Source organism: Biomphalaria glabrata, chromosome 10 (genome assembly GCF_947242115.1).
Source record: "Biomphalaria glabrata chromosome 10, xgBioGlab47.1, whole genome shotgun sequence".
Classification (NCBI taxonomy): domain Eukaryota; kingdom Metazoa; phylum Mollusca; class Gastropoda; family Planorbidae; genus Biomphalaria; species Biomphalaria glabrata.
Window position 1 is genome coordinate 25,817,643 of NC_074720.1, and position 22,676 is coordinate 25,840,318.

General features: G+C 33.7%; 1 protein-coding gene across 1 annotated transcript in view; it reads right to left on the reverse strand.

Moving 5' to 3' along the window:
* LOC106067564 (importin-7-like) overlaps positions 1–16,079 on the reverse strand; it is a 57,602-nt gene extending 41,523 nt beyond the window's left edge. The window contains exons 1-7 of the mRNA XM_056043336.1: positions 15,863–16,079; positions 3,890–3,971; positions 3,581–3,737; positions 3,331–3,489; positions 1,793–1,949; positions 1,553–1,642; positions 1,344–1,438 (exon numbers count right to left, since the gene is read on the reverse strand). Coding sequence (XP_055899311.1) covers positions 1,344–1,438; positions 1,553–1,642; positions 1,793–1,949; positions 3,331–3,489; positions 3,581–3,737; positions 3,890–3,971; positions 15,863–15,946 — 824 coding nt within the window. The 5' untranslated portion in view covers positions 15,947–16,079. The remainder of the gene's footprint in view (positions 1–1,343; positions 1,439–1,552; positions 1,643–1,792; positions 1,950–3,330; positions 3,490–3,580; positions 3,738–3,889; positions 3,972–15,862) is intronic.
* Positions 16,080–22,676: the final 6,597 nt, after the last annotated feature.

Consider the following 22,676-nt stretch of genomic DNA (forward strand, 5'->3'; position numbering starts at 1 on the left):
TACTGTGTTTTATGCAGTTGCCATGCATTTTGTAAAGCCAATTAACACATAACAATAGATGGCTTGAATACCATCTCTCCAGGGATTGATGCCCAATATTTATTAATGTTTTCATCAGCCCTGTCTACAATGGGAACACGACAAATTGTTCTAAGACAAATTATTGAAATGGCTCACTGGATAGTAACATATTGTTAATATTCTTGTGGCATGTTTAATTTGTTTACATTAAAAGTACATACAGCGAGTGATACATTTTAACTTTTGTTTCTATCATTTAAAGAAAAAATTCTGATCACTAGCTCAACACAAGATTGGACCTAATCAGAGTTTCTTTGTTAATCTTTCTTAAGAATAAGGACGGTATGTAATAAAAATGAAATGATTGTAGACTCTAATCATGTTGGGCTGCTGATTTTCTTTTTCAGTTTTTGCAAATAACAATTGAAAGGACACAGGGGATGAACAAAACACTAGTTGATGCAATATTGATGCAATATGGAGTACACTGTTTCACATAATCTGCAAACAATATTGCCTTTACCATAAATTAGATAATCAAATGTGCCTCTTTGTATTTTCTTGAGCACTAAATCTGACATTTTGTCAATGTGATCCTTTCTCACTGTACCTGTTACCTGATGCTCCATTGAACGCGGCATATCCAAAAGTGCAATGCTGGTGAAAAAGGTATCAAACAAGTGACTCAATTAACTGCAGGCCAAGAAATGCACAGACACTGTATTCCTCATAATTATTATCTGGGAATTGGCCCAGATATGGCTTAAACCAAAAAATGTAGCCAAGGCGAGTGGCACATCATCAAAACTTGAAGCAGAAATTAATGGTCATGCTGTAAATAATTTGTTTGCACCCATGATGAGTGAAATTAGAAACCATAGATTGATTGATCAAGGCTGACATATGTTTCACTTGAAACAATTCTATACTTGTCCATTGAATCCAAATTTACAGTTTCAAAGTCATGCTAGATCTACATGATATAGTTCAGGAAAGTTATATTTATCTGCTTTAAGATTGGTCTTCAAAAATGCACAGAAAATTCACATTACTTTTTCAGCAGGCCACAGCACACAAATCTCTGCAATATAGTGATTAACTCTGCACAACTTAAGGTGTAACCTAAAAAAAAGTGTACATATGTAAAAAAATCACATCCTGCTATGGCCTTGATCATTAGAATATAAATAACTCCTAGAGAATTGGTGTTCCAATAATGGAATACTTGGTATAAATAGGTTAAGTATTTAGTTGAGCAAAGCTGAATTTAAACAGCTTATCACTATGACACTTAAAGAGAAGTACATTATTAAGGTACACACCGTTCAAATAACCTTGAAAGAATCCTAACAGCCCACTTTTTAAGTTTCCAACAAGCTAATTCTGGTCTGTCTTCTTCATCAATTTGATTGGTTTCCTAAGAAAAGGAAAAAGAAAAGAATTTTGATTAGTTTATTATTAAAAATTCCAACAGTAAAAAGCTTAATATATTTAAAAAAATGTTTTGCTGATAAATAAAAAAAGCACCTACAAGTGGAATGTCTTTATCCACAATAAGTCTTATTGCTTCCATCCAATGAGTGAAAATTTCTCTTGTTAATACAGAAACTGGTAAATAATTCTGAAAAAAAAAAAAGTAACAATGAGAACCATCATCTGCAAATATTTGTGTACACTTGATTCAGCAATCACGAAATGCTGTTTATTAAAACAATTATAATGGTTCAAGTGTAAAAAAAAGAATAATAAAAATTGTACAACAAAAGGCTACCTGTGTATATGCATAAAAAATTTTTAGAATCTGTTTTTGTAAAAGGCAAGAAGCTTCTGAGCTATCTGCAGCTAGCTGTATCAAACGCTGGTATAGTATTGGCAGCATATGGGTCATTGTGTCATCCATTGTTTGACGCTCTTCACTCCTTTTATACCTGGTTACATTTTAAAATCAAATTATGCACAATAAACTTTGACTATTTATAAGTCAAATTTAATTATCACTTCATCTTTATGGAACTAAAATGCAGAGATGACTACAAGTGCGCATTTTGCGTATTTTATATGCAAATTGACACAAATTAGGAGTGTACAGTTTTTCATCTAAAAATATGCATTTCCCCCGTAAAAGAAAAAAGAAAAGAATTGTAAAATTAAATATTTAAAAAGTTGCTGCTAATCACATATATATGCAAATCAGTGCATCAATGCCTGGAAATGGACTTTTCTTAATAGATCTACCACGAGATAGTATTTTTTATTTACAAGAGCACACGAAGATTTAAAATATTTACTACATCTTGCTGATCTAAATAAAGCAGAGTTCTTTCCAATATGTCAAGTTTATGCTAAAAATTAAATTTGAGTTTTTGGTTTCATTTCAAGTGTATTCAGTTCTTCAGCCATTGTACTTGACCAATAGAAAATGAATTGGAATATGTAAATTTCCACAGCAGTTTTAGTTAAGGGGGTACCCAATTTTGCATTTCAGGTGCATCTCTGGGGCATTACATTATTGATGATTAAAGTACAACTAATTGTTTATTTATTTGTTGTTTTTTTTACCATAATTTGAATGTTTCTATTGTATTAAGCAGCTAGATAAAGAAATTGATGTTTTTGCGCACTTAAGTTACATTTGGGCTCAGTTTAAAAAAAAAAGGGACACTGTAGCACCTGTAAAAGTTTTTCAAACAAGACTCTTTGTAAGATAATAGAAATTATAAATAATACCTCAACAAAAATTCAAGCATTTATTATTTATTTTTGACTGTCTGCATACCTTGTCACAAAAATTGACTACAAACAAAATTATATACTTTTTTTTTCAAACTAGATGTCATTGATCCAGTCAAGCAAACCATTGCATCTAGTTTAATTCACTTTTTAAAAAAATTCCCATTCTTTGAATGAATTTTATGTTGGTGCTATTATGGAATCAGGAATAAAACAGAGGCATTTTGATAAAATATTTATGTTACAACACAAGTTTTTGACAAAGACTAAATGTGTAAATATTTAGAAAAATTTGCATAATGTCTTGTATAACTTTATGCTGTGTTAATTGTTAGGAATTATGCATTTTGTGTGCTTTAATGATTTTAGTCTTTCGTGATATATATATACCATTATATTTTGACATTTCTGAAAATGGTTCAAAATTTCTAACACTGATATAATAAAAAACAAAAACATCCATATTATTTTACTGTTTAACTTAGATATTGGAAAACAGTTGTCAAGGTGTGAGCACATTCCTTGTCTAAAATAACAAGACAGATCAATATTATCTAAATTTAGGAATTTCAAACCTACTCAAAGACTTTGACAAATTGATACACAGAAAGTAATGCTCCCATCCATGTGGCATGATTATCAGAATTGATGTAGACAGCCATTTTCTCAGCTACATTGGGCCAACGTTGGGGAAAATCATTTTTTATCAAATGACTTAAGCAGACACAAAGTTGTACCCTGAAAAATAGTTGTTTATAAATAAATTCAGGCTTCAATGGTAACAAAAATCTCAATTTCAATCCAAGATAAAAGGTACAAATATATATACCTGACTGGTTCAGGTGCATGAATAATTGCTTCAATGATATTGTCTCTAATGGGTTGTCTATCTTGTTCATGAATGTTAAATGGAATAGGATCAGTCACACATTCTGGTTCACGTTCCATCCAGTACTGGGTTAACATATTTTTCAAGTAAATTACACCTGTAATTTGCATGAATGATAATTATTATCTTGAAATAAAATGTATGCTAATGACTTGTGATGCACAAGCAAGATAATTAATAATATATAATAAACTATTTCAGAAATTCTACTGTTAGTAGTCCTAAATTTAGCTTCATTTTTTTTATTACCTGCTTGTCTGACAGGCATATCAACTTGATCTGTCATCACAACTTGTAATAATGTAGGAGCAAAGCCAATAATTTTATGAACCTTAAAAAAAATATTTCAGATTATATATCTACATATATATCAGATTAACTTTAATATGTAAATTATGATTTAAATACATTGAAGAAATGATATATATTCTATATATTTAAAATAAAAAAATAAATTAAGAATGAGAAGATTGATCAAGAAATTCAAGACATTAAGAGTCTAGTAGATGAACAATATATGTAGGCTTATTATTAGTATTATTACTAGTATCTATTCAACATTTATTTTAATTTTAAAAAATTAGACAAAAGGGAAAAAATGATGGTAAGAACTAAATCAACATAATAATATTGAAAGTCGATATAGAGTAAATTATTTTCTCAATCAACTTATTATAATGTTATTACTAAATCTTCTTCGTTTGAAAGTTTACAAAAGGACTGCTATTATATTGCTACTGCGCATGCACCTTTTTTCCTTCACTACCAACATATGTTGCCTCCTTTACCTTGTAAAAGCAAAGTTCATGATCAGTTCAAACAAACTGTGGAATTTTTCTTTACTTTCCGGTAATTAAGGAGAAGGGTCAAGTGCTTAGGACTACTTTTAAGTCTGATGACTCATCAGCTCAAAGAGACATGTATATTTGGCAATATAGACACATAAGAAACATGTCTTATATAAAGTGTTGTGTGTTGAGTTTGCAAAAAATTGTTTCAGATGAATTTGATCCCACTTTTTAAATATTGTTTTTTTCTACCATCACAACGCTGCCATTTTGTCTCCACCCCTCTGACATTTCTTGAAGCTCAAGACATGATAGTTTGTTTAAATTTCCTTCAATATTTACATTCTAAACAAGTTAAGTTCATAAATATAAGTGAAATCAGCTTTGTGAGCTAGAAATGTACTACTAATACTAGATCTACTATTAAATTTCTTATTTAATAAGTAGATCTATCGTCTACGAAATTCAATAGATACAACTTTTTAACTTTTGATCTGGGGGTGTATCTCTTCCAGCTTAGTCAGCAAGACGTTCTCATCTTACTTGTTCCATGTCAACCAATGTTAGGACAAACCACCAGAAAAAAAAATATACATAACTTTCTAACAGTTAAAATACAGTCATAATTTATACACCATTGGAAAGTTCTTTTAAAGTATTTTAAAGATGTACTAACGCAGAGATGCCTACATACCAAAATGGAAATGTGTATTCCCAGACCTGGAAATGTGTATTTTTTTAAATATAAAGAAATATACTCAGGAGAGCAGTAACATACACGAAATGAAGCAATCCTAAAGTTTACACAGCATAAAGTTATATAAAAGACATTTTGAACATTTGTTAAAATATTTACACTTTTAGTCTTTGTCATAGACTTATCTAGAATATGTTAGAATGCTGCCATTCTTGTCACTTTGCAATGATTTTATGATCATAATACCTCTAGTGTAATGAAATATCTTATCACATTTTGAAATAGTTTAGAATTTCTTCTTGCAGACCATTCTTTGCAAAGTTAGCAATGAAAGCTTTGGTATCCTTTACAATCACTAATATCAAACATTTTAAAGATTTTTTTTCAGGCAGATAATCCTAATTAGTCATTGAACTTATTTTTAATATAAAAGCTGGCTATTGAGTCTTCTGAATAGCTGTTGTAAGACAAAGCTATTTATTCTGGTTTCTGATGCTTGAAGTTGAAACAGATGTATTGAAGAAGGAAGCAAACACATTCAGCTTTCAATGCCCCTTGATTTCATTCTTTGAATTTAGGCCTTCGTAAGTAATGGAACCTAACTGACTACAACAGTAGCTTTCGATCTGCCACAGAAGATATTGTTACGAATCTCGCTATCCAGGCTCTCTTCAAACTGCACCACACGACACAACGAACTTAAAGAACCTCACAACTCAGGGCTCCAAAGTAACAGTAGCAATTTACTTTCAAATACAATACAACACTGTACAGTTGGCAACAATATTACACTAACTGTCCAAAATCCTAGCCTTGCTCCGCCTGAATTCACACACCGTACTGTTTCTAACTTAGCCTCGTACTGGTCACATTGCGAGGTAACGTGAAGTCCAGTCTTTCTAACACACTCGCTCTTATATACTGTCTCTACTGGCCTTCTAGAATCGGATGGAACGTTCTTGACCACTCAGAATGATCACAATCGCCGTGACTTGCGTGCGTAATATTTACATACAGGTCGTTGCCGAACTGGCATGTACTGTCACTAGTCACAGTTGACCGCTCGTCCTGCGCTGGACTGGGGCGATTTGCGTCGGCTGACTACACACACACTACTACCCCCATCTGTGCCACCACCAGGTTTATAACAATATGTTCTGCAAGTCAGAGAACATCATTTTGATTGCCTTTATCATGCTAAGAGAGAAATTAAGATCAACCTTCTAAACCTCTGCCCTTCTCACTTACCTCTCAAAAGAACTCTTTTTTTTTTTAATTCCATAAAGAATAATAAATGAGATCAATAAATCTCTTTATAAGATAGCAATAATTGCTGTTTTTGAGTAAATCTAGATCTAGTTACAGATATCTAGAGAACCTTGACACTTGAGCTACTAGATCTACACCTAGTCGGTAGTCTAAATCTATAATTAGATAAAACTAAGTTTAGTACATACTACATACAGTACCTAGTCACATCTAGATCTAGATTAGATCTAATCCTAGAATAATCAGAGATTTATATATTTATTAGGTCTAGATTAAGATTATTTTATATCCAGAATAGATCTTAATTCTAAATCTAGATTTACGTACATTCTATTGTAATTATATGTGCATGACATTGTAAAATATCTCTAGTTCTAGATCCAGTCTAGATGAATTAGATCTAATCAATCAATTAATTCCCGATCAGTTTGAAGACTTCATATAAACTGACACATTGAAAGGGACTCTGCTTTATATGGAACAGTAAGATCTAGATCTATTAAACATTTTTTTTTTAAAAGTGAAACTATCTCGTGGTAGATCTAATAGGAATAGTCGGTTTCCAGGCATTGACGCACTAATCAGTATATAAGATTAGCAAGAACTACTTTTTTTCCTTAAATTTTTTTATATTTACAGGGGGATATGTGTATTTTCAGATGATAAACCGTATTTGCATATTTTCGGGTCCATTTGCATACAAAATACGCAAGATGCGTACTTGTAGGCAACTCTGACTAATGAAAAATTGTTTATTTCACCTCCCTAAATTAGGCTAAATCAAGTAAATCCACTAGATCTAGATACTATCTATATTATATGGATCTAGAGTAGAATAATAAAAAATCTACTTTAATCTAGGCTTAGAGATTCTAAATCTAGAGTAATTTTCGTCTTGGGAATACCCCCTATTTTCTGACATTAACGAACATCCCACAATCTTTGTTAAAATGAGCCTCTATTTTTGATAGCTATGACGAAACTAGTCTATTGTTTTTATTTATAGTCCATTTCTTTATAGTTCAGAACTTTTCGTTTCGTTTACTCTGAAAAACAAGGGTTTTACACGTGTTCAAAGAGCACTGGTAGGACGATGCCTTTTTTTTTTCTTCTAGGAGATTTTTTTTAGAAAATTTAAGTATCAGCTAAACATGAACTATCTAAAATGCTTCTAAATATGCCTAAAAACACACGTCATATTCTATTCTTTGAGTAAATATGGGGTGTTCCATAATATTCGTTAGTCACAATCAATGACACTAACAACCGGTCTTTATCACTATTAATGACACTAACGAACGCTATTTTAATGTTGAAAATGCATATCAAAGGGATGTAACTCAAGGCCCGGAAATGGAGATTTCTTTAATTTATTCTGTGTTAATTAATTTTGCTTTTGTTTTAGATGTTAAACCAAGTGTGATGTGAATGAGTAAAAAGAAAGGGAATATCGCTAAACATAGTGCTAATGAGGAGGAGAGTTGGGTATAATGTGAATGAAAAAAATAATGTTTTCACGAGTGGCACAATCCTGCTCCCTCTCTCTTTTTTCACTCCTTGTCGCTCTAATTATTGATTGACCAGCCTAGGTAGGTACCTAGCATGGTATCATCAACACAGTAAACACAAAGAAAAAAAAAGTACCGGGAGAGACAATTATTGATCAATCAGGTACCAAATTAGGTCACATTCACTGAGTGGACAGAGCGGTCTAGACGCGCAGGGTCTAGCAGTTGTTTTTTTTTTTTGGGGGGTAAACTAGATCTAATTAGGTCACAGTATATGGCCCTTTGTAAAGTTGAGGGTTTAGCAGAGAAGGGAGCAATTAGAGGGAAAAGTGACACTAATCTGTCGGTCTTGAGTTGGTGTGAAAAGAAATTGATAGGACGTAATCATCTTTTTTTTTTGAAGTAACGTCTGTATTATATAAAAATAAGATAAGATATTAAAATTTTAAAAAAATTGAATATTATTTTTAAATAGGGCGTTCAGTGATAAAATAGTTATTTACTTATATGCAATGAAACCGCTATAGCTAGATGGATAACTTTGAGATATAAATGACAAAAACAAATTTTGAAAAATCGGATAATTACTTCAAAAGTTATACATTTTTTTAGTTAATTATTTTGACCTCTTCTTTGCCTTTGTATTTTACTTATTTTTTTGTCCCACTTTTGGTTGTCGTCTTATCATACATTGATTTTTTAAAATCTATCTATATTATATAGATTTATAGATCTAAATATTATTTAGCTTTTAAATATATATCAACATTTTAAGATTCATTAAAATTAAAATTAATATTCCTGTGATTTTTTAAATGTTATTTAACTGTTAATTAACATTGTGAAATATTTTAAGTGAGAAAATACGTTCATCATGGCCCCCCCCATATTCTGGCAATGTCTAGATCTAGATCTAATTCTAATGTACATGATCTGACTTATTGGAGTTATAATCATGTCATAAAAAATGGCCTAAAATCAAATGTATAGTTAAATAAATACAAAATCAACTTAATTGTTTGTTTTTACGCTAAATACATAGATAAACACAATAAAATAAAAATTAATTTGACCCATTTATACAGTCGATAAGCACAATGACAAGAGATTGGCTGGGCACAGTCACAAGACATACAATTGACATCACGAATGACGCGAAGCCGAAGGGGAAAAAAAAGAGGGCAGCGCAAGTGATTTGATTGGACCAAAATAAAAGATTACTTTCAATCAAAAACAGCTGAAATTGTCAATACTTACAAAAAAACTAATTACACACATAGAATCAGCAATTGATGAGCTTTAAAATGATGTTTGAAATTTTCTTAGGGGTCAACAGAATACGAAGATAATACAAAGAATAAACTTCAACCTGCATCAGTTTCGTACTTGATTTTAAAGTTATCTTCAAATTTCAAACAGGAATTGATAGGTCATCCATTTCTGCATACAACGGTGTATCACATGACTATATATGACATATTTACAAGAGGCTTTTAAATAGAAAATGGGATACCCCTAACTCGTTTCGCAGCGAAGTAGGACAAAAAATTACAGACGTTTTTCAGAAGGACTGAACAGCCTATTTTAAATACAACAAATACAATAACATGAAGTGTTCGTTAGTGTACAGATAGTGTTGGATAGTGACAGCGGAGAATGGTGAAGTAAGTGTTAACACTGGAGTAGGCACTTCAGCAAAAAAATTTGTTTTGTAATTGATATCATTAAATAGAGCTTGGTTTCCCATTTACAAAAATATCAAATTTATGTTTCTATGATAAGTAGAATCAAAGTTAAGATTTTTTTTGTATTTATTTTTTCTTTCTTTCTTTGGCTTTGTATTCAATAAAAAATTTTGACTTTTTGTTATTAAAGCATGCATATCTTTCTTATTATTCAATATTTTTGGTTCAAATTTTCAGAAGACTTTATGCATGTTGTTTAAAGTGTGATATGACCCCAATCTTTCATCTAAGCCGATTTTTCATACTTTTACAGCCGGGCAAAGCTGAAATTATAGACGTCAAATTTGGTCGAAATTTGACTTGATTCAAGCACAACTTTTTTATTTGTCAATATTTCCATTTCAAATTTTCAGGAGACTTTACATGTTCTTTATATCATTTTATAACCCCAAATCTTTCATCTAAATCTATTTTTTATACTTTTACATCCGGGCAAAGCTGAAAATAGAGACAACAAATTTGGTCAAAATTTGACTTAATTCATGCACAACTTTTTTATTTCTCAATATTTCCATTTTAAATTTTCAGGAGACTTTACATGTTCTTTATATCATTTTATAACCCCCAAATCTTTCATCTAAATCTATTTTTTATACTTTTACAGCCAGACGCAGCTAAAAAAAGAAAGAAAAAATTGGTCGGAATTTAACTTATTCATGCACAACTTTTTTATTTATTAATATTACCATTTCAAATTTTCAAGAACTTTAAACATGTTACTTGCTACAAAAATAAATATTAATTTTAAAGAAAAATAGCAATTCAAAATTGTGACATTTATTTTTTAAAATTTTACAACGGGAACAGCTAGATTTTTTTCAAATATTGCCGAAAACTTAATATTTAATCATAAAATTAAAAGGAGACTTTAAACAGCTGGAGTATGAAAAATTAATCTTTAAAAAACATTTTTAAAATATTGACCTTTTTTTTTTTTTTTTACTAAAAACAAAAAACGCAGATGTAAAATTACAAAATATTTCGATATGGGGGGGGGGGGGGGGGGGGGGGGGGAGCAAGGCAAGAGGCAATAGAAATCAATACTATTAGTCAAATTGCCAAGATTAGATATCAGAATGTCTCTTTTATAAAGTTAATACATATATTATATATACTAGGGGTGCACCGAATAGTACTTTTAGATATCCGGCCGGGGCCGGATATGACCGGATAGTAAAATTTGATATTCGGCCGGGGCCGGATACCTAAGTGTCTTGTTAATAGCTTGTGTTGCTGAACATTTTACGAAACTGTTAAATAACATGTGACCAATATTGGTTGTTTTTTTTTTTCCTTTTATATACGTTATTGTTTTAAACTCTGTTACTGATTGATTTATTCAAGCTTAACAGTATTTCTGAAAAGCTGTATAGCATGAGTGTGTATGTGTGTGTACGATGCCACCTACTGTAAAGGATGTGTGTAGGAAGGTCAATGTAAATAATGTTAGTATAAATTTAACTAGTTACTAATGTAAATCTCATAAGTAAAGTGCAATCTGCCTTGTATAGTGGTCGGATGTATGTGTTCATGAATTTCAGACCAACAACCTGGTCAGATATACCATAAGAAAGCCTTCAGGACAGAAGACTTAAAAGTAAAGTAACAATTATACATAAAACACTGAACCATAATCTTCAAATACAAAATTTAATAAAATACTCTGAAAGACACAAAGATAAAGGCACATTCCTCGTCCCTAACACTAGGACAAATTTGTACAAATATTCCTTCTTCCCTAGTGCTATTAGAGCATGGAATGGGATGCCTGAGCTAGCCACAAAACCAGTGACTTGGCAGAATTTAAGTCATTGGTTAATATGCACGACTAAATGCATGACCCGTAGGACGTAATCATCTTCTTTTTTGAAGTAACGTTTGTATTATATAATATAAGATAAGATATACCTAGTGAGCCTACACATGTAGTCCTAGTGTAGTGTGTATAGTTGTTTGTGTCAACCATCAAGCATTGTTTTTTTCCTTGAGCATACGCACGCAATAGAGTTGGGTGTCAGTCAAAAAAAGATAACACATTGGCATGGTCAGTCAAGCATATAGATAAATTATACCCGTCCACTAGTTAGAGATCAAGGGTTGTTTTTTTTTACGCTCCAGCATATTGTTTCTTTGTTTGCTAGAGCTAACTGCGGTACTATTATTCAATTTATTTTATACAATTTTAAAATTTACTGTAAGGTTTTCCGTTATTTATTAAGCAAAAGAATTACAGAATGAAATTAGCTTTCTTTCTAAAGATTTTAATACAAGGCAAGGTGTGGCCTCTAGCCCAACCACGTGATTAAGATTTTTCTCCAAATATGCAAACTCTTTGTCCAGATACCCGTGTAGATGTTTGGCTTGAAGTCCAGTCCACCCCCCCCCCCCAATTAAGATTAACTACTAAGTAAACAAACATAGTTCCCTCGTGTGACCTCTAGAGAGTGCTTACGTCCATCTTATCTGACTTGGGGTCACCTGTCAATCAATGAACTCAATGTGATGAACTAAACAAATAAAAAGGGGGAGGGAGTTGTTCATCTGGAAATATACCTAGTTACCTTAGAGGTGTGGCTCTTGTAGTCCAGCCCCCCCTAATAAAGATTAAATACTAAATAAACAAACTCAGTTCTCTCGAAAGGTGTGACCTCTAAAGAGTGTCTATACGCTGACACCTACGTCCATCGTATTTAACTTGTAGTCACCTGCCTATAAAAAAACTCAATGTGATGGACTAAACAAATAAAAGGGGGTGGGAGTTGTTCATCTCTACCTCTGTAGACATACCCGCACAGCTAGACAGACGTCTGGTCAGCATGACGTAGTAGCATTGTTAACTAACCTACTCAAAGGTCAAGACAAATTGAAAAAAGGGTCAGCCATTGCTTCTCTGTATGTAAAGCGCATTTATGATGTAAAGTTTCATTTCTATTTATATGAGGTTATTAACACGCCTTGTCTTTATAATAAACGATGTTTGGTGCATATTCATAATGGCTCTATTTTTAAGCACATTATTTTGTTTTAATATAAACATTAATACATTCTACAACATACATTAATGAAACGAGGTCCACTTTATGCATATTAAATAGGTGTACTTTTTACTATCCGGTTTACTATCCGGTAGTGATATCCGACCGGAGCCGAATAGCACCGGATAGTAAAAATGCCGGATATTCGGCAGAAGCCGGAGAGACTATCCGGTGCACCCCTAATATATACAGACATAATCTAAACAAACTTATAACATCTAGATCTAATTTATATATATTGAAAAGCTGTTTTAGTTTTTAGGCTATTTCTCAGATTTTCTCCCTTTAAATTTCACATAAAAAAAATTTAGTCCTCAACATTCTAGATCTAGAAACTAGTATTAGTTTATTAAGACAATTAAGTATAGACTATACTAGTATATTATATATCAAATCAATTATCTATCTTTATCTAATTCTAGATTTCATTCTATGCATCTCTGTTCCTATTCTAGAAAATAGATCTTAAGTCTAAGCCTAAATCTAAGTATTAGACCTAGATCTAGATCTACACTCTAGTGTATGATTAAAACAATAAATTTGATTTTTCTACATTATCTGTTGCTTCTCTAGATCTATTACTAAATAAATCTAGATCTACATTAATACGAGTTTTTTTGCTTCATTATCTATATTGATAAACAAAACTTCGTTTTAATAATCTTTTATAAGTATTTTATTACTACTTCCGGTAGAATTGATAGCAAAATGGCTACTTTCGATTTTGTGGTCATTTTGGCATTCATATTCCAAGAGCGCCATCCAAAATAGCTTAATAATCACACGTGATTCTTATGTAGATATGGATACTACAAATTACTAACCAATATAAATAATTACAAAACAAAAATAAAAAAGTAATCATAGCTGGAACACACCCTAATTTTGGAAACTAAAAAAAAAACGATCTAGTAAGCCAATTCCGTCAAATTTGGTATCAAAAGAATTGCCATTTCCTCCCCGACAAAATGATACTCTAATCTAGAAGATCTGTTAAAAAATAATGACGTTTTACGCACTTTTCCGACGGTAACCGGGGACGCGTTCGAAACCATGAGGACCAGTTTTTAAGCAGACTTCCGGCGCACTAAAATAGCGATGTTGAAGTACCTATTACTATAGTCATAGTTACTAAGGGGTAAGTGTATAAAAATTCAAGCGTAAAAATTGTGGTGGTATTTCTAGAATAAGAATAACAATAAAAAATAATAAACATTAGACTTAGTATAATTATAATAATATAATAAATAATCATTCAATTACAATATCTCTATAAAAAAACTCTATTGTCTCTATTGACATGATCATGATGATCTGATCTATTATTTTATTTTGATGTATGACTTGACTTGACTGACTTGACTATGACTAGGGACTATAGACGTCACTAGAGTCTAGATTCTAGATCTATATTATTCTAGAGTAAAGGATGGTTGTCGGACACCCGGGTTTCGTCTCGCATATAACACCTCGATGTATTATTATTAAATCTTCTTTATTTGAATGTTTACTACCCAACTTCCGCATAAATATTGTGCATGGACTATTTTGTCACACTTCCGACACGTACAGCTCCCTTTTATATTGAGAGAAAGTAATTTTATCTGGGGTCAAAGTAGACTACTGTAAAACTTAGCTTTTTTTCTCCCAAGGGGAAGAACGAGATAGGGTCTGGAGCTAAGACGATTTTTAAGCCCCTAGATGCATTACCCAATTAAAACCCAGATATAATGCTTCTAAATAGGCACTAGAAACAGATAAATTGTACAACCCAGACTCTCCTTTCCCACTTAACATGTAAATAGGGGGTGGCCAACAAGTTTTAGCTTTCTGAATAAGAAAACATATCGTCATATGACGCTAGACATCAAAGGGAAATAACTTGACACAGTACTTATGGGGAAATAAACAAATTGTTATTCTTTTTTTTTTAAATATTTACAAGAATAATTTTATTGTTTGTTAAAATAATATAGTAGAAAATGTATATTTAAGTTACGTATGTGTTCTTGTGTGTGTTTGTTACATGTTTCACAAAAAAAAATTCGTAACATATTTATAAAAAAAAAAGTTAATGTGGTGTATGCAAAGCGTATAACCATTTATTTTAAACCATTTAATATGCAACAAATATGTACAAATGTTATAGCACTTAGGTGCACAGATGTATACAATAATAAATTAGCATCAATGGGCAGCTGAAAAAAAAAAGTCACAATAGCAATATCATTGTAGACCTCGAGCCTACAATTATTGATCGACCAGGTGCGCTAAATGGCCATTGTGTGAAACATCAACATTCTAAGAGATTGTCAAAATCAAAAGAGAGTATACTACATGAAGTCTCTCCCCCCCCCCTTTTTTTTCCACGTCTCTTAAGCATACCATTACACGCTCTAAAAAAAAAAAAAGCAGGTGTGAGAGAGAGAGCAGGAGACTAGCAATATCTGACTGGTACCATAAAGGCTTAGGTGAGACTGGCACACACTGCGCTAGTGGAGCTGTGCTACGGGGGAAAAAAAGGCCCCGGAGGTAGACTAGAGAGAATACTCCTCCTCTTCTCCCCCCCAACAGAGGCGATTTTTTCCCCTAACGCGACCAGCTAGGCTAGGCCCAAAGTAGTGGCCATGGTGTGACGTCAGTTACAAGCCGAGAATGAAAGTGTGGAGCGTGGGAAAAGTGATAATATGGCTTGTGTCGTTGCGCTAATGTACAGAATAATAAAATTAAGGGTGAAATGTCTTAATAATAACATGTTTAATTTTTAATATATAGAAGACATCTATTTCCTTTGAAGTGTCCAATAAATCTCTAAACCGGCCAACAACTTTTACAGAGACAAAAATCATGACGAAAACTTTTACGCATCAGAAAACCCAACCTACCCCTCTTCACATCAGATCTAATTTTAACTATGCGTAGTGATACATTACAAAATAGCTATTTTTATAGACAAAAGGATGACGAATTCATTGACACCATCAGTTTATTCATAGGTTAGACCATTACGGAGTTATGAATTTTGAAACTTAAAAATGGCCGGAGAATGGCTTAGCGTATCCGACAACCATCCTTTTAACTTTAACCTTTACTCTATAAGTTATAAGCATAACTAGTATAAGTAGTAGATCTATAAGTATAAGTAATTTATTAAGTATAAGTATATTTATTTATACTAACATCTGTTAGCTGCTGCTCTGCTTGCTCACGCTGATTCGGGTCAAGAGTTGCCCTAAGGACTTCCACTATTTTTCCGACTTCCATATTAGATTTAGATCAAGAAATATTCTTATCAGATCTTAATCCTCGTCGTAAAAAAAAAAAACAACAACGCAGTATTGCAAGCAAGAAAAGTGTGTTGATGTCCGTCCTCGTGTAGCGCCAAAAAGGAAGCGAGCTAGATATTGACTTATGACAGTTACAAACGATGTCGTAATTAAACATTAATGCAAAAGTATCATTTGGAGCTCTTGATTATGTCGTAATCAGAGTTACCCCGTTCTCGGTAGCTACCCGGAATAAATCCTAGATATTTATACTCTTAACAGAACAATTGTTATATATATATATATATATATATATATATATATATATATATATATATATATATATATATATATATATCATGGGCGTAGCCAGAGGGGGGGGGGGGGGGTTGGGGGTTCAACCCCCCCCCCCCGAAATGAGACGGACTTTAGTGACTGATTTTTTGCTTTGATTTTCTTTATTTTAGGTAAGATTTTAATACTAAACCATCACTTGCCCCAGCGCAGCCAAAGGGGTTTTGAGTTTAAAACCCCTACCATGGGGTTTTGAGTCTGAAACCCCCTAACAGGGGGTATTGAGTTTGAAACCCCTTAGCACGGGGGGGGGGGGGGGGAAGACGGACTTTAGTGACATGTTTTTTTGCTTTGATTTTGTTAATTTTAGGTGAGAATTTAATACTAAACCATCACTTGCACCAGCACAGCTAAATGGGTTTTGAGTTTAAAACCACTACCAGGGGGTTTTGAGTTTAAAACCCCTACCAGGGGTTTTGCAGTTAAATCCCCCTCTTCTATAAAACAAAACACACACAAAATGCAAATGATAATCCCCAAATTCCAAGTGCACAGTTAAGGAAGATTTTGATTTTAAAACCCCCTCCAAAATTTACGATAGACCCCCTCTTCAATATGAAAAAAAAATAAATCATGCACTCAAAATGTTATGAGCGTAGCTAAATGGGTTTTGACTCAGTTTTAAGTTTAAACTCCCCTCCAGTGGAGTTTGAAGCTAAAAAATACATCTTCAATAAAAAAAACAAAAAAAGCAAATTACACACTCTAAAATCTAAGAGCGTAGCCATATGGGTTTTGAGTTTAAACCCCCCGCCAGCGGGGTTTGAAGTTAAAAAATACATCATTAATGTAAAAAAAAAAGCAAATTACGCACTCAAAATGCTTTGAGCGTTGCCAAAAGGGGTTTTGAGTTCATATCCCTCTTCAAAAGGGTTTGATGCTAAAAAATACCTCTTCAATATAAAAAAAACAAAAACAAATTACACACTAAAATTATTTGAGCGTAGCCAAGCGAATTGGGGGTTTTGAGTTTAAACTCCTTTCCTCTAGATGGTTTTGAGTTTAAAATCCCCCTACAGAGCGTTTTGAGGTGGAAAACCTCTATCTTCAATATTACTCTAAAGCAAACTACAGTTATCAAATTCTATGATAGTAGCTAAATGGGGTTTTGAATTTAAAAAACTACAACAAAGTCCTGAGATTTTTAATTTAAAACCTCTAACAGATGATTTTGACGATAAAATTATATTTCTCGATATAAAATCTAAAGCAAACTACATTCACCCAATTCCAAGAGCGTATCCAAGAAAGTCTTAGTCAGTAATAACAGCACATAAATTTTTGAAATAAGACTTTTTAATAGCAGGAAAATGCACTGTAGATACCTCAGAATATGCATTTTGTTGACATTCTATGCCAGAAATAGTGCTTGGCGGCGGGGCTCCGCCCCGCTCTAGGGTGAGCTCCTAGAGCTCCCCCAGAGCCCCTTGCTGGCAATGGCGGGGAGTCAACAATTTTTTCACTAACTCCAGGAAGAACCTATTCTAGGGCACAATAATCGTGTTCCAAAAGAATGAAGGGTCAGAATGTAATAAAGATTATGAACACACACACACATATATACAAATATTTTTTTTCGCGAAAAGGGGAGGGGGCGGGGGGGCGAAAAAAAAACCTGGCTACGCCCATGATATATATATATATATATATATATATATATATATATATATATATATATATATATATATATATATATATATAGGAAAGGCCCATCAGCGAAATGGCATATAAAGCGAACACCTCCCCGTAATTTTTATCCATTCATATTTATTTCAAAAGTAACTGCAGAACTAATAAAATGGTATTACAAAGACTCCATTTTTCTACATTTCCCACATATTCACTTTCGTTTTCCCTCATACAATAAAGCATAGCTGAAGGTCAAAGTTGACATGTATGGAAATTTCATTCTCAAAACGTTTCCGGATAAACGAGAATAGGTCCAATGGTCATTGGCCGAAAAAAATTTGCATATAGTACTTCTAAATAGATGAGGAAATAGTTAGCTATTCTTTGTGCTAATAGTCAAGCCATATTCTTTACAGGCCTGAGAGAAGAGGGACATTAGTGACTGAAGTTCCTCTTGCGTGTGTGCCACTACCGCTGCGTCATCCGCAAATAGCATATCTCTTACGAGGGTGGTTCTGATTTTAGTTTTGGCCCTCAGTCTTGCAATATTTAGGAGTTTGCCATCAAATCTGGAATGGAGATAGATGCCTTCGGTGGATTTGTCAAACGCATTGTGGATTAGCAGTGGAAATAGTATTCCAAAGAGGGTTGGGGCCAGGACACATCCTTGTTTAACTCCGCTGTTTATACTGAAACTTTCAGAGCTGGCACCGTTGAATTGCACTGTACCCATCATATTTTGATGGAAAGATACGATTACATTTAGTAGCTTGGGTGGACAGCCTATAATCTGTAAAATTTTAAAGAGGCCATCTATGCTGACTAGATCGAAGGCCTTTGTCAGGTCAATGAACGCAATATACAAAGGCATCCTTTGTTCTCTGCACTTTTCCTGGAGTTGGAGGATGGAGAAAATCATGTCAATCGTGGATCTCCCTGAGCGAAAGCCGCATTGTGATTCTGGATAGACCCGATCAGCGAGTTTTTGACACTACGGTCTAAGTTAGTACCCAAGCAACATTTCTGCCAAGTTTTTCAAGATCGGTGAAACGGTTTTGATTTCTATACGGGGACATACATACATACGCCTCACATTCTACTTTATATATTAGACTAGACATATATTGCCCGCGTTTTTTTTTTTTATTTTTTTTTACTATCGATGAGTCACTGAGAGTGGTTTGTAAACAATTAAACGAAATAATAATGTTAAAAGTAAATGTAAAAATAGTATGAATGATGCTATCAAAATAGATAATCGACTTAAATCCATTTTTTTCAAATAAAAACATTTGCTTGTAGGCCTACATATATTTGATTAAAATTTGAAATGAATAGACTTAATTTTGTATGTTAATGTACTGTTTAAGGATAAAGTATATCTTGAGTTAGACATAGATCTAGATCTAGAGTAATCTAGACTCGTAGGACGTAATCATCTTCTTTTTTGAAGTAACGTCTGTATTATATAAGATCATGGAACTATACTAATGGAACACCAGCTTCGAGTTTTTTACAAAGCCAAAGAGAGTCGAAGTGCCGTCGCGCATCATTTTCGCGCATGGTGCAATGTGGAGAAATCCATGATGATGCCAAAGAAGAGATTTACTCCGTCAGTCCCTTGCAATGGGTGTAAAACTTTCGTACGCTCTATTTGATTAGATGTGTAAAAACTTCATCCATTTTCTGACTATCTGATATAATAGATAAAATTTTCCCGAATAAGAGATCGTCACAAAAGTTATTTTTTTCGACCACCCTATAAAATGCCACATTTTTTTCAAAAAAATAGAATCTAAATTCCGAAAATACAATCTTTCAGTGTTTCTGTGTTTGGTTTATTTACACTAAATCAGGATGAAGACCTGTCTACCGTTCCGCTAAAAGCGTATTTGTTACGATATACTAAATTGCACGAAATAAAAATAAAAATAGGAGGCCTAATACAGTTTTGACACTTTAAGCTACGCATTTCTAATCGTTTTTTTTAAATTATTATTATCGAAAGGACTAGGCTATAGGCATACACGTCTCGTGGGAAACAAAGAAAAAGTTCATCTCGGTAAACTTAATAGAATCCTCAATGCTGCTGGCAAAATCATTGGCAAAAAACAAACCCCATTTGGGCAGTTGTTTGAGACAAACATCTATAAAAAAGCTAACAAGATCCTTGAAATAAAGAATCACCCTTTGTGTCAGGATTTCGTGATTTTACCATCACAAAAGAGATACAAGACACCGATAGCAAAGACAAACGGACACAAACACTCTTTTGTTCCCCTGGCAATCAAATCATTAAATAAGAACAATCTGGTATAAACTTTGTCACATGTAAATTATGAGTGAGTCTGGTGTAAATGTACACTTTGGTTTCTTATAGTTATAATGTTTTTTGTTTGGTAATGCACAAATTGTAAGACAAATTTCCTTACGGATAATAAAGATTATTATTATTATGTTAGAAATGAACGAGTAGTAATTCTCTGGCGCTGCCAGGGTCGAGTTTCGCTAAAGAGAAACAAAATTCATCGTAGTCCCTTTAACAGTTTCCACTGGGGAATTTTCTGGTGATGTGGCAGGTCTGCAGCAGTACCGCCCTCTGACAGGCAACGAAGATGTTCCTAGGAATGTTAAGGGCCTTGAAGGTGTCTGTGAGGTCAGTTGTTATTATCCCCTCGGTTGATATTACAATGGGGTATATTGTTATTTTGGACAATTTCCATAGACGCTTAATCTCCAAGCCTAGGTTCCCATATTTTCTTTGTTTTTCTATCTCAGTTTTTCTTAAATTATGAGACAGTGGTACGGCGATATCGATAATGGCAGCGGTTTTTTTCTTTTTTTATCGATGAACAGCAGATCCGGGCGATTGAAATCTACCGTTTTGTCGGTCAGAATAGGCCTATCCCAGTACAGCAGATGTTCAGTAGACTCGAGAACCTCTTGCGGAAAGTATTTATAAAAAGGGGGAGTGTCCTTATCGATCAATTTGTACGTCAAAGCCAGGTGTTGATGTATTAACTTTGCAACTTGGTTATGGCGACCCAGGTAGGCTGATTCTGATAGGGCTGGACATCCTGCCATAATGTGTTCAATCGACTCGCCCTCATTTCCACATTTTCGGCATTTGTCGACAACATTGAGTTTCAGGATATGCTTCTCGTAATTTTTTGTCCTGATTACTCTGTCCTGTATTGCTGTAACAAAGCCTTCTGTTTCAGGGTAGAGATGACCTGCTTTGAGCCATGTTAAGGAAGCAGCCTTGTCGATGTTGTCCACATGTAATGAAGCCGGAAATTTTCCGTGGAGTGTTTTTTCTTCCCATTGGCGAATCTCATGCCCTACGTCGTCCAAACCGATATTGACATCAGCATTGTGTAGGTTCAGAGGGGTTGCATCGGAGTCGTATTTCCGTAGGAAGGAAACTAATTTGTTGCTGGAGGCGAGCAGTTTTGATCGTATTTTTAAAACTTGCATCTTACACAATTTGAAGATGTTCTGCAATCCACGACCCCCATCCTTCCTGGGCAGGTATAACCTTATGGTGGAGGACTTGGGGTGTAGGCATCGAAACTTGGTTAGTAATTTTCTAGTGAGTCTGTCAATGTCATGTAGGTCGGTGTCAGTCCATTTGATCACACCGAACGTGTAAAGGAGCACAGGGACGACCCAGCTGTTAATTGCAGTGATGAGATTACTGCCAGACAGTTTGGTGTTGAGGATTTTATTAACTCTTTACCTATATTTGCCAAGAAAGTCCTCTTTTAATTTCTTATGGTTTATCTTGGCATTCTGGTTTATTCCAAGATATTTATAAATAGAGGCGGAGTTCAATTCCTCGATGCCTTCAAATTCAAAGTTGGTGTTCGTTGCCTTGCCCTTTTTAATGCTTATGATGCCACACTTATCCAGGCCAAAAGACATACAGATATCGTCACTAAAGCATTTTACCGTTTTGATTAAGGTGTGTAATTTTTGCTCGGTTTCTGCATATAGCTTTAGATCATTTATGTATAATAAGTGGGACACACATTTTGTACATTTAGTGTCAACCCTAAAACCGTTTGTAGAGTCTTGGAGTAATGTAGATAGAGGATTAATCGCTAGGCAGAACCAGAGTGGAGATAGTGAGTCACCCTGGTATATACCTCTTCTTATGTGCACAGAACCTAGTTTATCACGATTTAGGTGCAGGTTTATCTTCCAATTATTCATACAGACTTTCAATAGTTGTTTTATTCTTGGGTTGATTCTATGGATGTCCAGGGTTTTTAATAGCCAATCATGCGGAACTGAATCGAAAGCTTTTTTGTAGTCGATGTAACACATGTGTAAATTTCTCAACTTCTATTAGCTTGATGCAATATAATACCATCTATAGTTAGCTGTACTTTACAGCCCATCGACTCTTCAATGCAACCTTGTTGTTCATCTGCTAGTAGCTTATGGGCAGAACAAAATGTATACATTTTACTTTTTAAAAGTGAAGTTAATAGTTTATACACCACTGACAGACAAGTGATAGGGCGATAGTTTGATGGTTGGTTCGGATCCCCTTTTTTGGGGAGGAGAGATGTTCTCCCTTCAGTGAGTTCTAACAGCATTGAAGACGGTTCTGATATTAGCTCGTTAAAACTTGATGTTAGTGGTGCATGTACGGCTGTAAGTTTTTTCAGCCAAAAGTTGTGTATATTGTCCGGTCCAGGAACAGTCCAGTTGTGGGTTTTTGAAATAGCTGCGGAGAT